The sequence below is a fragment of the Pleurodeles waltl genome, chromosome 10 (genome assembly GCF_031143425.1).
Source record: "Pleurodeles waltl isolate 20211129_DDA chromosome 10, aPleWal1.hap1.20221129, whole genome shotgun sequence".
Classification (NCBI taxonomy): Eukaryota; Metazoa; Chordata; class Amphibia; order Caudata; family Salamandridae; genus Pleurodeles; species Pleurodeles waltl.
This window is the reverse complement of record NC_090449.1, coordinates 856,535,349-856,549,976: the sequence shown is the minus strand read 5'-3', so window position 1 is coordinate 856,549,976 and position 14,628 is coordinate 856,535,349. Positions and strand designations below refer to the sequence as shown.

Sequence of the window (14,628 nt, the reverse complement as noted above, 5' to 3'; positions counted from 1 at the left end):
TCTAGGTGCATGTACTGGTAAAGTAAACACTGGCATAAGTGTGCGTTCACCAGTACAAGGTGTTTGTTACCAAACATTGCTATCTTCACTGAAGCCATCTTGTAGCTGAGGAACTCGTATTAACCAGTGTCTAGCACATGCATTTGGAATGGCTTCCCTGGTCACTTATTATGTCTGAGAATTGAAAATGGTATAGCAAGGGCCCTCACCTGTAATATAATGCACCCTGACTTAGGACTGTAAGGCCTGCTAGAGGGGTGCCTTACATATATTGCATGCAGTGTTAGGCAGTGCTAGGAGACATCGCAAACATGCTGAGTGCCATGTTGTGTTTTCACTTTTGTCTGCACTAAAACACACAGCCTGTCGTGCTTAGTGATGGGTCCCTTAGGGTGGCACAATTTGTGCTGCAGCCTTAGGGACACCTTCAGTACCTCAGGCCCTAGATACCAGGGGTATCATTTACTAGGGACTTACAGAGGGCTAAGGTATATGTCAATTTGTACAGTTTTGAGGTGAAAGAACACTGGTACTGGGGACCTGGTCAGCAGGGACCCAGTGCACTTCAGTCAAAGTTGCATAAAAATACCAGGCAAAAAGTGAGGAGGTAGTGCAACAAAAACCCAGTTCCCTGCAAGGTGGCAGTCAAGTAAAGCTGTGGCTAGTGCACTGTGCAGACTACAAACTCCTCCACTGTGTAGCAGGTAGATAACACTTAACACTTGGACCTGCCTTGCCTGCATCTTCAGAAGCTGTGTCCATGTGCCTGAGGTGGAAGTGGAGCTTGTGGTGTGCACTTTCCTGGATGACTTCAGGTCCTCTGCTTACCTGCAGCTCTGGTAGGTCTTCTCTACTGCACCCCTGGGTCAGCGTGTCAATGAATTTCAATTCAGGATTCTTGATCGCCGTTGTTATTTTTCCACCTGCCCCATGATGATGTCCTTCTAGCCACAGGGAGGGGGCTTGGCCCTCTTCTGTTGTCTGGTGCAGCCTCGTTTTGTTTCAGCTATTGCTTTGGTGCTACTGGGAATAGTGCCATGCAATGGGGGCCAGGTCTGATTTGTCAGATATGGGGCAAGGGTAAGGAGCAGCCATAATAAGGGTCCGCTCTCGATCCAGTGTTCATGCATGGCATATCTACCCACTCCAAGATAGCAGTCGTGGTTGGCAGCCATCCAAAGGCAAAATACAGCAAGTGTTCCTTCTGTGATTTCCCCTTTCAGCAATCTGCATTTTCGGGGTTCGGGTTGAGTCTATAAAAATAAAAAGGGAGCTGAAATTATGATTGCAGCGCTATAATGTGTTTGAAGAGTTATATGGTTTTTATTCACCCACTTGCCTGTTTTTTTTGTCATTTAATCCTTTTCTTCCTCCAGTCATTTTTCTTTGGCCTTTCAGAAGAATTAATAAGTTGATATCTACGTCCTGTTCAGCTCTGTCTAGGGGTGTCAAAGCATGCTTCTTGCCTTTATTTACAACCCGGATTCTTCATTGCCAGGACATTTTTTTGCCTTAGTGTCTTTATATCTCCTAAATGACCTCTTCAGAAACAGCAGCGTCTTTTGTATGATTTCAGACCATGGAAAAATAAAATACAGGCGAAGGAGTTGCCCTTGGCTTGGGCAAGCCAAATAACAACAGATTTAATACCCATTGCTTCCTTCACTTGACACAGCTTCTCCCCTGGAAATCTAGTGTAATCAGTGAGACAAAGAAAAGGGGCCGTGACTGAGGTGGTTCAAATGTTATGTTCTCATCTGTGCAGCGTCAGTGGTTGGGGTCAGACCAAGTCCAGCCAGGATGCAGGTGAGGGATAAGCGGATGTCTCCCATGCACTACCATACAAGCTCTCCAGCAAAATCTGTTTGGGAAGACAAATTACACCCTTGTCCGAGGAAGCCAGGCTACAGAGTTACACACATGCATTGATAAACCTCTTCATTCACTGCCCTCGGCTGGGGGGGAGAGAACAGAATACTCCCTGGGCAAAAGAGGGGGCAAAAGAAGGCATTTGTGGGCCTACAACCAGTGATTTGAGCCAGGAAACCTCTTCTCAATACTGCATTGCATTCTAGCAGTAATACGCTGAGCCACTCAATCAACACACAATGTCCCTTAGCATCACCCAACCTACTACATCATCAATACTACCTGCTTTGCATCTTCATCTCAAGAAATGCAAGACGCACATCGGAGTTGCGTCGATCTTTTCCCCGCACAGCGCTCTGCGCGTGGATTTCCTCCTTTTAGGCTGCCAGCTTCTCCTTCAGGGTCCCAGGAACTGCATGGGCACCACAGGGACCCAGAGACTCCAGGTGCTGGCAGAGAGGAGTCTTAGCTGTCCCTGAGACTTTAAACAACAGGAGGCAAGCTCTAAGTCAAGCCCTTGGAGAGTTCTTCTCAAGATGGAAGGCGCACAAAGTCCAGTCTTTGCCCTATTACTCTGGCAGAAGTAGCAACTACAGGATAGCTCCACAAAGCACAGTCACAGGCAGAGCAGCTCTTCTTCCTCAGCTCTTCAGCTCTTCTCCAGGCAGAGGTTCCTCTTGTTTCCAGAAGTGTTCTTGAAGTCTGTGGTTTTGGGTGCCCTTCTTATACCCAATTTCTCCTCTAAAGTAGGCCTACTTCAAAGTAAAGTCTCTTTTGAATGTGAAATCCTGCCTTGCCCAGGCCTGGCCCCAGATAACTCACCAGGGGGTTGGAGACGGCATTGTGTGAGGGCAGGCACAGCCCTTTCAGGTGTGAGTGACCACCCTCCTAGCACAGATGGCTCATCAGGATATGCAAGCTACACCCCAGCTCCCTTTGTGTCACTGTCTAGTGTGAGGTGCAACCAGCCTAATCGTCCAGCTGACCCAGAAAGGGAATCTACAAACAGGCAGAGTCACAGAAATGGTATAAGCAAGAAAATGCTCACTTTCTAAAAGTGACATTTTCAAACACACAATCTTAAAATCAACTTTACTAAAAGATGTATTTTTAAATTGTGAGCTCAGAGACCCCAAACTCCATGTCCATCCGCTCCCAAAGGGAATCTACACTTTAATCAGATTTAAAGGTAGCCCCCATGTTAACCTATGAGAGGGACAGGACTTGCAACAGTGAAAAATGAATTTAGCAATATTTCACTGTCAGGACATCTAAAACACATACTATATACAATACTATAAGTCCTACCTTAACCATACACTGAACCCTGCCCTCTGGGCTACCTAAGGCCTACCTTAGGGGCGCCTGACATGTAAGGAAAGGGAAGGTTTAGGCCTGGCAAGTGAGTACACTTGCCAAGTCGAATTTACAGTTAAAACTGCACACACAGGCACTGCAATAGCAGGTCTGAGACATGATTACAGAGCTACTTATGTGGGTGGCACAACCAGTGCTGCAGGCCCACTAGTAGCATTTGATTTACAGGCCCTGACACCTCTAGTGCACTTTACTAGGGACTTACTAGTGAATCAAATATGCCAATCATGGATAAGCCAATTACATACAAATTTTGTAAAGAAGCACTTGCACTTTAGCACTGGTTAGCAGTGGTACACTGCCCAGAGTTACAAAAACAGAAAAATCAGAGTCCAGCACACATCAACAACCTGGGGAACAGAGGCAAAAAGTTAAGGGAGACCACGCCAAGGATGAAAAGTCTAACACCTCTCACCCAGGTTAAGCTTGCACATGGTCTGTTTCTGATAGGGACTGAGAAGGAACAGGTGGGAGAGAGGATTACAGTGAGAAAAAAGGAAGGCACTGAGTGAAGCAGCTGAAGAGTGAGAGAGAGAGAGACACAAGGTAGACAATACTGACATAAAATTAAGCATGTAGAAAATATGGACAGAAAAGGGAGAAAGGGAAAGAAATGAGAGGGGACTGTGATTGAAATGGAAAAGAACAGAGACTATGTGTGAAACAGGATCTGCCAGCGATGCTTAAACAACAAAACAACAATATTTCGCAGGCAAACTTCATTTTATGTTAAGGGGATCTGTGAATTGCACAGCTCACACTGGAGCGTATCCTGGCACTGTGAAAGGAGGGCAATGACGGCTGTGACTGGGCCTTGTCCAGGTGAAGAGACGAGTTTACATTTTCTTGCGGAGCTCACATATTGAGAAGGTAACTCTAATGTGTAGCAACAGGTTGTTCCAGGCTTTGGGTACGAGAAAGCAAGAAGGCTTGGTGAAAGGAGTGTGGAATTTATTAAAATATCTACTTGTCCATGGGACAGGTTGCTTCCTAAACGTACTTGTCTTGTAAAAAAAACAAAACAAAATCTACTTGTCCCTTTTAGCGCAATGTAGAGCGCCAACAAATTATGGCAGCAACCTCATTATGTAAGAGCTCTGATAATAGCTTCTCTGATTATGCCAGGGCTAAAACTATAGTAGGGCTTGAATACTTTGCAATTTGAATCCCTACTATAGCAATTTCCTTATGTTGCTACCTTTCCACAGCTCTACATACTGCGCCTGGTGGAAGCAGTAAGCAAAAGTTCCAGGGCTGGAATGCCTTTCAGTCTGCAAACCTACTAACTTGCATGTTTAAAGGATTTTCACAAGCTCTTCTTAAATCTTTTCCGATACAGAGAAAGGCTGGAAATTTTCTCCTGACAAGGGCAGAAGTAGAAGTTCTTCCAGGGTTGGGGGAAAAAAGTGGTTAGAGGGAAAGTGAACTTGTAAGCGCTCAATAGATTTTTGCATGAGCAAATCTGCACATGCATGTTGCTCATGCTAAAATACAGTTTACAAATATTTTCTAGGAGTAAAATTTCCTGGTCTACTTCTGTAAGTTCTTGTGAATTTATGAAAGCCACTACTTCAAAGACATATACCATGGGTATACTTTTGTGACTTTCTTTAAGAATTGAGTCCCTATTTATGTCTGGCGTTAACCACAACATTTTTTTTTCACAAACTTCTATTTCTCTCTCTTTCGGCTGGCTTTAATGTGGTCTTCTTCTGTAAGTTCTTGTGAATTCATGAAAGCCACTACTTTAAAGACATATACCATAGATGCAGTTTTGTGACCTTCTTTAACAATTGGGTACCTAACTAGGTCTGGCGTTAACCAAGACATTTTGTTTTTATTAAACTTCTTTTTTCTCTCTGTTATTCGGCTTTATTTTGAGTGATTTCTTTCTGCTCTTCCACAAGGAACATATTGGCACACAAAGTAGTTTTGCTCAGTTCCAGAAACTAGTGTTGCAATCAGTGGTGTAACGAAACTGGAAGGGACCCTCCTGCAAAGAACATGGAGGGCTCCCCAAGACTAACTCAGGGGAGGTGCCATGCTGTGGGGGGGGCCTGCACCGCAGGGGTCTTTGCTACACCACTGGTGGCAATGTCTGCTTTTTGAGACCAAAAACGTTTTTTTGCTTTTCCCCAGTGTTCATTACGATGGCGAGGGTGTGGCAGTTCCCACAACAATAAAGTGTTACAAAAGTCATGTCAAAACGAGACGCGCATTGACGAAACCAAAACTCACCACCAATATCGGATGGCTTTGCCAGAGCTTGCTTATTTTCGTACTTCCCATAATCTTGTTGAAAATGGTTACACTGATTTTCCATTAGGAATATTTTTTGGGAAATACTAGCATGCATCAACACATTTTACTAAAATGACGCTTCAAAGAAGTAGCACCTAAAATTTCATGGTAGCGAAATGTTTTTTTTCCTATTTGAATTTTTTTCAGAACATTTTATTTTGAAAGCAAAGAACTCTTGCTTACAAGCTACTGCAAACATTTGCATCTAATCAGAGCGTATTCTCGGAGCATTATACTTACCCTCATATTTTTCAAACGTGTGTACACTTTTTTTTTTTATTGCAACCACTGTATGTAGTGCAGTGTGAGCTTAAAACATTTATTTACCGCACTCAACCTAATAATAAAGGTGTTTATTTTTATGTTTTATGTGTCAGGGAGCGGCCTCTTAGGCAAGGGTCGCTCCCCTAAAAGGGGAGGATGTTTTTCGCCATTTCTGTACCCCCCTCTTATTTTTAGGCCAAGCACTGGAACACTAGGGATTGTCAGTACAAGCCACACCTCTCTAGACTTCTACGGGTGTCTATTTAAAAAAAATGTCTGGGTTTGGTAGGTTTCCCTAAATAACCGCTGCACCCTAGACCAAAAATGCAGGTACCCCCGCTTCTTCGAAAAAGAGATTGTTTTGTAATAGATCATTTTGATGTGTCCATGTTGTGTTTTGGGGCATTTCCTGTCGTGGGTACTAGTCCTACACCCACACAAGTGAGGTACCATTTTTATCGGGAGACTTGGGGGAACCAGTGATGCTACCTTAAATAATGTGAAGGCCTCATTTGACACGTCGTCAGATAAGATGAAGGAAGAGTTAATTAAAGAAGGAATCAAATTAGCGACCTGCAGGTCACACGGGGATGTAAACAACAAAGATGTAATGCCACGAAACATAATTGTAAGCAGAAGAAAGTATTATTTATACAAGATACAAACATTAAGCGTCTCGTATAACACACAATCCCAACGACAGGGGATATGTGACAGTTAAATTCCTGTATATTCCAAAGGAACAGCCGTTTCACAATCCGAGGTATTTTGGCTGACATTAAGTCATCAAACAGAAAACGAGACCACCCGTGGAAATGCCCCCAAATTAAGGATAACTGTAAGGTGATCGCCTACCTATCAGCCGCGGACCGTCAGTAAAATCTGTTTCACATCATTCATCCATACCTGTTCTTGGAACTAACGTCATTTTCCTTAACTTCAGCAGCACTTCCGGATCTTAAAACAACCAATCCCACAGTACGGCTAAACGTATGCTGAGAGTCGCTTGTGAGTCGGAGGTACTGCTTGTATGTAAGGTGCCCTAGGATTGGACCGTTTGGGGTGCGAGAGGTTGTGGGGCATCCCATCAATTTCTCGTGCGGAAAATGGAATTCCACAGTCCTAATTGGATGTTGAGTCCCCACGTGGGTTTGTTTGATCCATTCTGCTTTATAGTGGGCTGTGGACTCCTACCGTAGAGAGAGCGGAGCACCGCCTCTGGTGTGGTAATCGTCATTCGGATGGTAGTGCTTGTTTTGGAACAAGCAGGTCGGGCTAGAATGCTGTTGCCTCCTGCTCCGGATAGGAAGGAGAGAGTAGGTTGGCTAACCGTCCTGCAGTTTGTAACTTTGTCCTGTAATTGTGGTTCGAGCTCTGTCAGCAGAACCACTGCGGAAATCCAATTATTCCGCATTTTAGTTCCACGCCACCCGTAAACTCGGAGATAACGCAGTACTAACACTTTCAGGCTTCTATGAGGTGTAAAATAGATGCCTGTTGGGGGCTGGGAGGGAGGAACTGCTGTATTGGAGGTGACTTGCACAATGGCGCTCAAAGATAATGGTAATCGTCAGAGATGCAAATAGAGATAATTCCTGATAGTGAATGCGTTAATGACTGGGGATATGTCGAGTGCTGACATGTTGTCAGAGAAGAGGACAGAATCCCAGTAACAGTATGATTTGCCCAGGATCAAAAGATTTGCTAAATGGTAAATATGAGACTGCAAAACACTGCTACTGTCTGTGAAGGCTATGCATATATCACCGTATTGCATTTTGATGAATATAACATGAAAGCCGGCACATCTACTCTCCACAGGGAATATTTATCTAGTACATTTTTTATTGTTACCATATATTTACTAGCTTGTTTTATATTGATTCCAAATGCTACCAATATTGCCAAAAAAATCTGACTACATTAAAAAAGTAGTCAACGTTTCTTGGTAGTCCATTTGACTTTCACTGGAATGGCAGTGATTGTGATGACCAGATGACACCACAGATGTTGTAAGATAAATCCTTTTATTGAGAGTGAGAGAGCGTAGTTTAAATATTACATATACTAAAAGAGAAATGCTTATATCAATGCTTAGCGATGCTGCATAGAAAACAACAATAATTAGTAATTTGCTTAACGCGCATTTGAATTATGACTATGATATGTGAAGTTACCATTGTGTATACGAACTAATGACAATTATGAGTAATGATTGTTTGCATTATGACTAATCAAGCTTATATTAAGTATTTACGATATTGCATTAAAAATCCAAAAGGCCTTAAGTTAGCGTGGATTTAGCTGCCTGGCTCTCATATTAAAAGTATTTTCTTGTTTTTCAGTGTGCCGACTCGCAAAGGGCCATGACCCTGCAAATGTTCTTTTTCTTCATTCTATGTATCAACACAGATTCTGTTCTTATCCGCATGCTAGCTGCTTTAGTATGAATTCTAATACAATATTGAAACAAAAGTAGATTAATGTAATGTACAAGGACGTTAGACCATGGACAAAGGAACTCATGACCCGAGAAGACGTGCCAAGTGGTGAAGAAACCCCCCGGATGTGCCACCTCCGAAGGCGTCAATTATGAAGACCAATCAAAGTGTTATAAATTATCGTGGGGTGACAATTGGAATTACCTAATGTATAATTTGATAGGTTAAAGATAGTGGGGTATAGTGAATTTCCAATAGAATTTTGGGGGAAAGTATTACGAAAAAGGGATAAAAACCCATGTCACAGAAAGGACGTTAGAACTAGGTAGGGAATGCTATCGATTTTATCCAGAAACTTTGTCACTCTGTTTGGTGACTTAAGACTTATTAAATCATCCTCTCCCATAGACTGCCCTCTGCACTTCTCCTCCTTATGAGGGAAGTGTACCCTGTCCTTTAGTTGTGTTTATACCGATGGTGTTTGACTGATGTCCTGAAGACAAAGACTGATCCTGTGTGCTGATCTAAACCTTGGAGGGTAATTATGACAATGCAATTTGTAATTTGTCTGTTTGCTTTTCCTTTCTAGGCACCAACTGCTCTTTTGATAGGGACCATAGCTAGATGTTTTCTAAATTGGTGTTCTAAATTGTTTTGCATGAAGCTCAACATGCTGATGCTAATTTGCGGTTAGGATAGGAAATTCACTCTGACTGACGCAAATAGACAAATGACTGACGTTATGCTTTGCTGAACTAAGACATATATGATTTTGCTGTAATCTAATCTATGTTCACGCCATGTTATGTTCTTATGTTTGTGATTCTTGCATTAATGAAATCTTATCACAGTTGTCATATCGTGACTATGCTCTTATGCTTTTTGGTATTGAGATTAACTCTTCTGCTCGTAGATTGTAATCAATAGGGAATAAAATTCCTAAAAATCCTATCAAGAGGTGTGGTTATTCATGACTGAAAGGTCATGGGTGCGTCGACAATTCGATTAACGTCTTTATTTAAAGTAAAGTACATTGTGGTGATAAATATTGATGATATTATTGATATATTGTTTGACATATTGATCAGTTATCTCGTCCTACGGTGTCTCTCCACTGGGTCACAAGATTCATTGGCCTAAAACGAGTCCTAATGTGTAATAAATTAACATAAAGGGACGCGTTAGCAGTTCTGATAGCAGAGCGACGGTTTGGCCTTTGGGGGCCCTAGGACGGAGAATCATTGTTTATTTTGTTTTTCTGTGACAATGCAAACCGGAGGTATGATGGGTTTCTAAGTTCACCATGACTTTTCCGGGATCTCGGAACCTGCCTAAGTGAGTTGGGGATGTTATCGGCACCATAATGTGTGTGGTTTAGGGTTTTTGCGCTTGCTTAGCTTATGCCTTTTTGCAGGAGATTGTGAGATTTGCGTGCATTTAGGTTAACTATGTGTTATTTAGCAGGAGTAGGCGTACTCCACAGTATGAGACTGGGGAAGTCGGCGTACTTCATATGAGTGTGGCGCTTAATGTTCAAAATTATCCACGTGGTTGGTTGTTTATTTACGGCCCTGTTGTGGTCTAAGACTCCGGAGTATGTTGACAAGTGTAGGAGACACTTGGGTTTATGTTGTAATCGGTGCGGTTTAATAGGTCAATCGGGCGTGGTTGACAAGTCAAGTTTGAGTAGATGCATGTGTGAAACCTTCGATGGAGATTTGGTAAATTCTAAAGTGCACTAGAATAAGCCATTGACAAGTCGAGAGTAGAATTTGCGGGTCGAATTCTGCTTGCGTATGCGGGAACTGATAAGGAGAAAGTAGCGGCTGAGGCTTTAAGTGAAATCTCTGTAAAGTTCTGAAGCAAATGTGTTACCCTTCCTGTAGTAAACCGGCAGATTTGTGTTGTCATTTAAGGTGCTCGCAATAATTTGCATTAGTTTGTGTGGGGTCAGTGAGGAGCGGACAAGCGCAAGACTTTGTCAGCTGCAGTGTGTGTGAGTGTGACGTCAGTGGTGCCGCGCTGAGATAGGCCAGTTGTCGAGAGGGGTCGCGCACAGATTGGCTGCCGTCCGTGAGAGGCAATAGGTGGAGAAAGGTGGGTGAAGGGTGTCCTGGGAACTAAGTCACTTCTGATTAAATACAAGAGAAAATCGCAAAATGAATTTTGTTAAAGCATTTAAAAGTGCTCTGAAGGGAGACACATATATCGTAGCAACTGATGGGGAGCCTACACCACCCGAGGGTACCCCGGCTTACATGGTTATGGAAGAGAAGGGTGTCCCGCCTTGTTTATGGATGAAACAGTGGCGCAAACTAACAGAGAAGGAGGGATGTTTAGCGTTTCCGGAGCATGGGACGTTCAATCCAAAGGTGCTGGAAAACTTAAGGTGGATGTTAAGTATACAGAAACCACCTCCGAGGCCAGCTGAATATTAGGCTCTAGCAATTTGGGATCTGGTGGCTCTTAAACATAGACAAGAAAGGTTCCATAGGAGGCTGAGAAGTGCAGAAAAATCCTATGCTGAGGCTAGATGGGATAACGAGAATAAAATGTGGAGAAGGGGAATTGTTGACGGACTAAAACTGTTCCCAGCAATAACACAGGGAGAAGAAACACAGGGAAAGAAAGCCTCTTGTAAAACAGATAAAGACTCAGGCAAATCTAAAGAAAATAAAAGACCTTGGGAAGAAGAAGATGATTCAGACGATGAGGAGTTTATGGACAGGTTATTACATGACCGTCCACCGCCTTATGCGGTAAGCGATAGTGCTCCAAGCACTAGCACGGATCCTGGGAACCAGACGCAGGAAAAGGGAGTTGCTGATACAGCACAGACTAGTGATACGGCTCTGATACAGAATGGTGTCAGTGTACCCACTGCTCCAGACATACCGATACAGTTGCAACCTCCACCACAGATACAGAGAATCTATCCAGATGTCCCTGTACTTGAGACTACTACAAATTTGATAGTGCCGCCAGACCCGATATACACAAAATCAAAATTAGTGCAGATTGAGTCAACTCCAAAATTACTGTCACAACCGCAACCACAGCTGATACCAGGATACAACCCAATAGCTGGCCCACCATTAGTACCTCTCTCGGGTACATTGGAACAGACCTACGGAGTTGCTGCTCCACGGAGTCTGGGTCCAGGTCAGACACCTGCTGCCATATTGTTCCCAATTACTGTCGGCCCACCAGTGCCATTGTATGCACAGGGCAAAACTGGCATATGTGACCAGGGGGTGATGACTCAAGATGTGACAAGAGGAAGGTCCATGGGAACTCCCCAGATAATGGCTCCAGGAGAGCAAGCAGGGTTTAACTCCCCAGACAATGAGTACAAACACCTCACGTTCTCCGATGATGCATGCAGGGAACATTTCACTGCAGGGTTTCACAGTCCAACAGTTAAATAAATGGCTATAAAAGACTTACACTTCCCAAAAGGCTGCAGTAATTCCAGTCGACTCAGAGAAAGAAAAGAAAGACGAGTACCTAAACCTTGTGAGATTAGGGGCAGAAGCTGCTGAGTTGGTAGAAGGTACAATGGGAGTGAACAGATTGGAATCCTACACGGAGGCAGAATTAAGATTCCTGTGCCCTAAGATTACCAAGGAAGTAGGCAAGGTGCATCAGAGATTAGCGAACCTGGCAGATAAATACAATGTTGATATCAGAAATACTAAACACCTGAAAAGAAGTTACAGATTAGACTTCGACTCCAAAGATTTTGAGCACATGAGGTCTGCGGGGATGAAGGCACATTTGAAAGAGTTGTTGCAAAGTGCGCAAATCTGGGGTGCACTGGAAAAATGGGAAGGCAGGTGGGCAAAGAAAAGAGACAAGGAAAAGAGTGACAGTCCAGGGTCTAACCAAGCCAAGGCCTCCCCTGATGTGGATTCAGTAAAAATATTACCTATGAGAGAGACAGCTGGTGGTGTCTTAGTCCATGTACCGTGGTCCAGAGGAGACATCCTATCTTTTACCAATGATTATCCTAGACTGAGAGAGAAATCGATCGAGTGGTATCACCAAACGGATAGGTTTGTGAAACTTGCAAAGTGTCTCTGGGAAGACTTGAATACCTTGTTTGAGATTATTGTTCCTCCTGATTTGTGGCTCGAATGCAAGAAAGGGGTAGATTGGCCGACCAAGGAGCCGGCAAGGGATAAGGTGACCGGGGCACCCTCTGAAGAAGTGATGAAGTATTATCATAAGGTGATTGAGTTTTTGAAACAAAAGGTGTCGCCGAAAGAGACAGATTGGCAGAAAATCGACGTACCTCTCAAGAGGTTAAAGAATCAATACATGCTTACTATGAAAGGTTGTTAAAGGCATTCAAACACTACAGCGGTACTGAGACTATTGAACCGAAGGACATGAATCATCTTGTGTTTAGATTCATCGAAGGGTTGAGACCAGAAGTTAGCCAGATGATTAAGAATCATTTGATTTGTTGGCAAGCAAAACCGATTGATGAAGTGTTGCAGTATGTGAAATACTGTAGTGATGAGATTGAGTTAAAACAGAAAAAGCTGAAAGAGAAAGTGATGGTGATGCAGATAAGGGCTGCACAGGCAGGAATACAGGGAAACGGAGTTCAACAGATGATACAGCAACAACCACAAATGAATGGTGTGTTTCAGACACAACCGAGAGGTCGAGGCCGAGGGTTTGTGAATCGCGGTCCAGACTTGAATACTGTTGTGATTCAAAATGACATACAAGGGGCGAAAAAGATGTCACCATGTCATGCGTGCGGGGGCGTGGGGCACTGGAAACGGGAGTGCCTGAATATGGTGCAAGATGGTGTTGTTCAGCAAGGTGCTAATGTTGGTACATTACAAAATGTACGGGGCCCGAAAATGAGACATCAAAACCCGAATTTTCAGAACAATCTGGTACAAATGCAAGGGGTACAGCCCATGCAGCAGATGCAAATGCCGCGTTTTCAGTCAGTACAAACGCAACCAGTACAACAGCAGATTCCTGTGGTACCTAGACAGCAAATGCAATTACCAATGGCTCTGATGGGACAGCAACAGGTGATGCTTCCTCAACAGGTCACAGGTCAGGTAATGAGTCAAAATAATACAGTAGAACAGTTCCCATTACGAGGTGAAAATGGCATGAATGGGGAATGGTCAGACGATAGCTCAGACATTGAAGAGTACAGGCTTGCAGCATCCTTAGAGGTGGATCAATGGGGCCCATATGTGGAAGGAAAAGTAATGGGCAATAAGGTCTCATTTGTGGTTGATACTGGAGCTACACGCTCTACAGTCAGGAGTGTAGAGGTTCCAAAATTGCCACTTTCAGGGCGTACCATAAGAGTGGTCGCAGTTGCAAACCAGTATCTGACAAACCCGATTACAGATCCCGTGCAGGTTGAGATCGGCAACTTTCAGGGACTACATAGGTTTGTAGTCTGCGACTCGAGTCCGGTATCCCTACTGGGAAGGGACTTACTGTGCAAGACGAAGTGTTCAATTACCTGTTCCAATGATGGAATCGAAGTGCAGACAAATAGTGATGATGAGGGTGATGAAGGACAGTTCTCAGAAGAAGACGCAGGGACGGCTAATGAGGATTACCCTTTGATTACCCTGTTCCCGATGCTTACCTTGATTGATCTACCCGTTGAATTGCAGGGGACGGTAACAGAGAAGGTGTGGGATCTGACCGGAAAGGAAGTAGGGCTAATAAAAGGAGTAGAACCAGTTAAAGTCCAGATAAAACCAAATGCGGCATTCCTTCGTGCCACAGTATCACATGACCCAAGACGTTCTCATCGAAGTGTCACAAATATTCGCAGATCTTCTCAGACAGGGAGTCCTGAAAGAGGTTTTGAGCAGTCTGTGTAACTCTCCCATAATGGGTTTGAAGAAGCCTTGTGGGAAAGTTCGAATTGTGCAGGACTTGAGAAAAATAAACAAAATTGTGGTAAAATGTTGCCCTGTGGTGCCCAACCAAGCAGTAATCATGTTCCAGGTTCCCTGTGATGCTGAATGGTTTACTGTTGTAGACTTGTCACAAGCCTTCTTTTCGATACCTCTTCATGAGGATAGTCAATTTTTGTTCAGTTTCAAATTCCTGGATAAGGTGTACAGTTGGTGCAGAATTCCTCAAGGGTTTTCTGAATCACCGTCCATCTTCAGTCAGATATTGAAAAAGGATTTGGAGTCCCTGGTACTGCCTTTTAATTCGACCCTTGTGCAGTACATTGACGATTTGCTGATTGCATCCAAAACAAGGGACAGCTGTAAATACGATACCATTGCTTTACTGAATCATTTGGTAAAGAATGGGCATAAGGCGTCGCCTAAGAAGCTGCAATACTGTTAGAAAGAGGTGAAATAACTAG

At 43.6% G+C, this 14,628-nt stretch overlaps 1 protein-coding gene across 3 annotated transcripts in view; it reads right to left on the bottom strand.

Annotated features, from left to right (window-relative positions):
* Nucleotides 1-6,888, bottom strand: part of STEAP2 (STEAP2 metalloreductase) — a 155,683-nt gene extending 148,795 nt beyond the window's left edge. The window contains exon 1 of one of the 3 annotated variants that reach the window (XR_011199182.1): nucleotides 6,718-6,888. Coding sequence is in view for 1 of the 3 variants with exons in the window: in XM_069211557.1 (XP_069067658.1) it covers nucleotides 6,718-6,739 (22 nt within the window). In the remaining 2 variants the exon portion in view is untranslated. Of the gene's footprint in view, nucleotides 1-6,666 lie in introns of all 3 variants that reach the window. The other 2 variants (XM_069211557.1, XM_069211559.1) reach the window with 2 other exon arrangements.
* Between the last annotated feature and the right edge of the window lie 7,740 nt (nucleotides 6,889-14,628).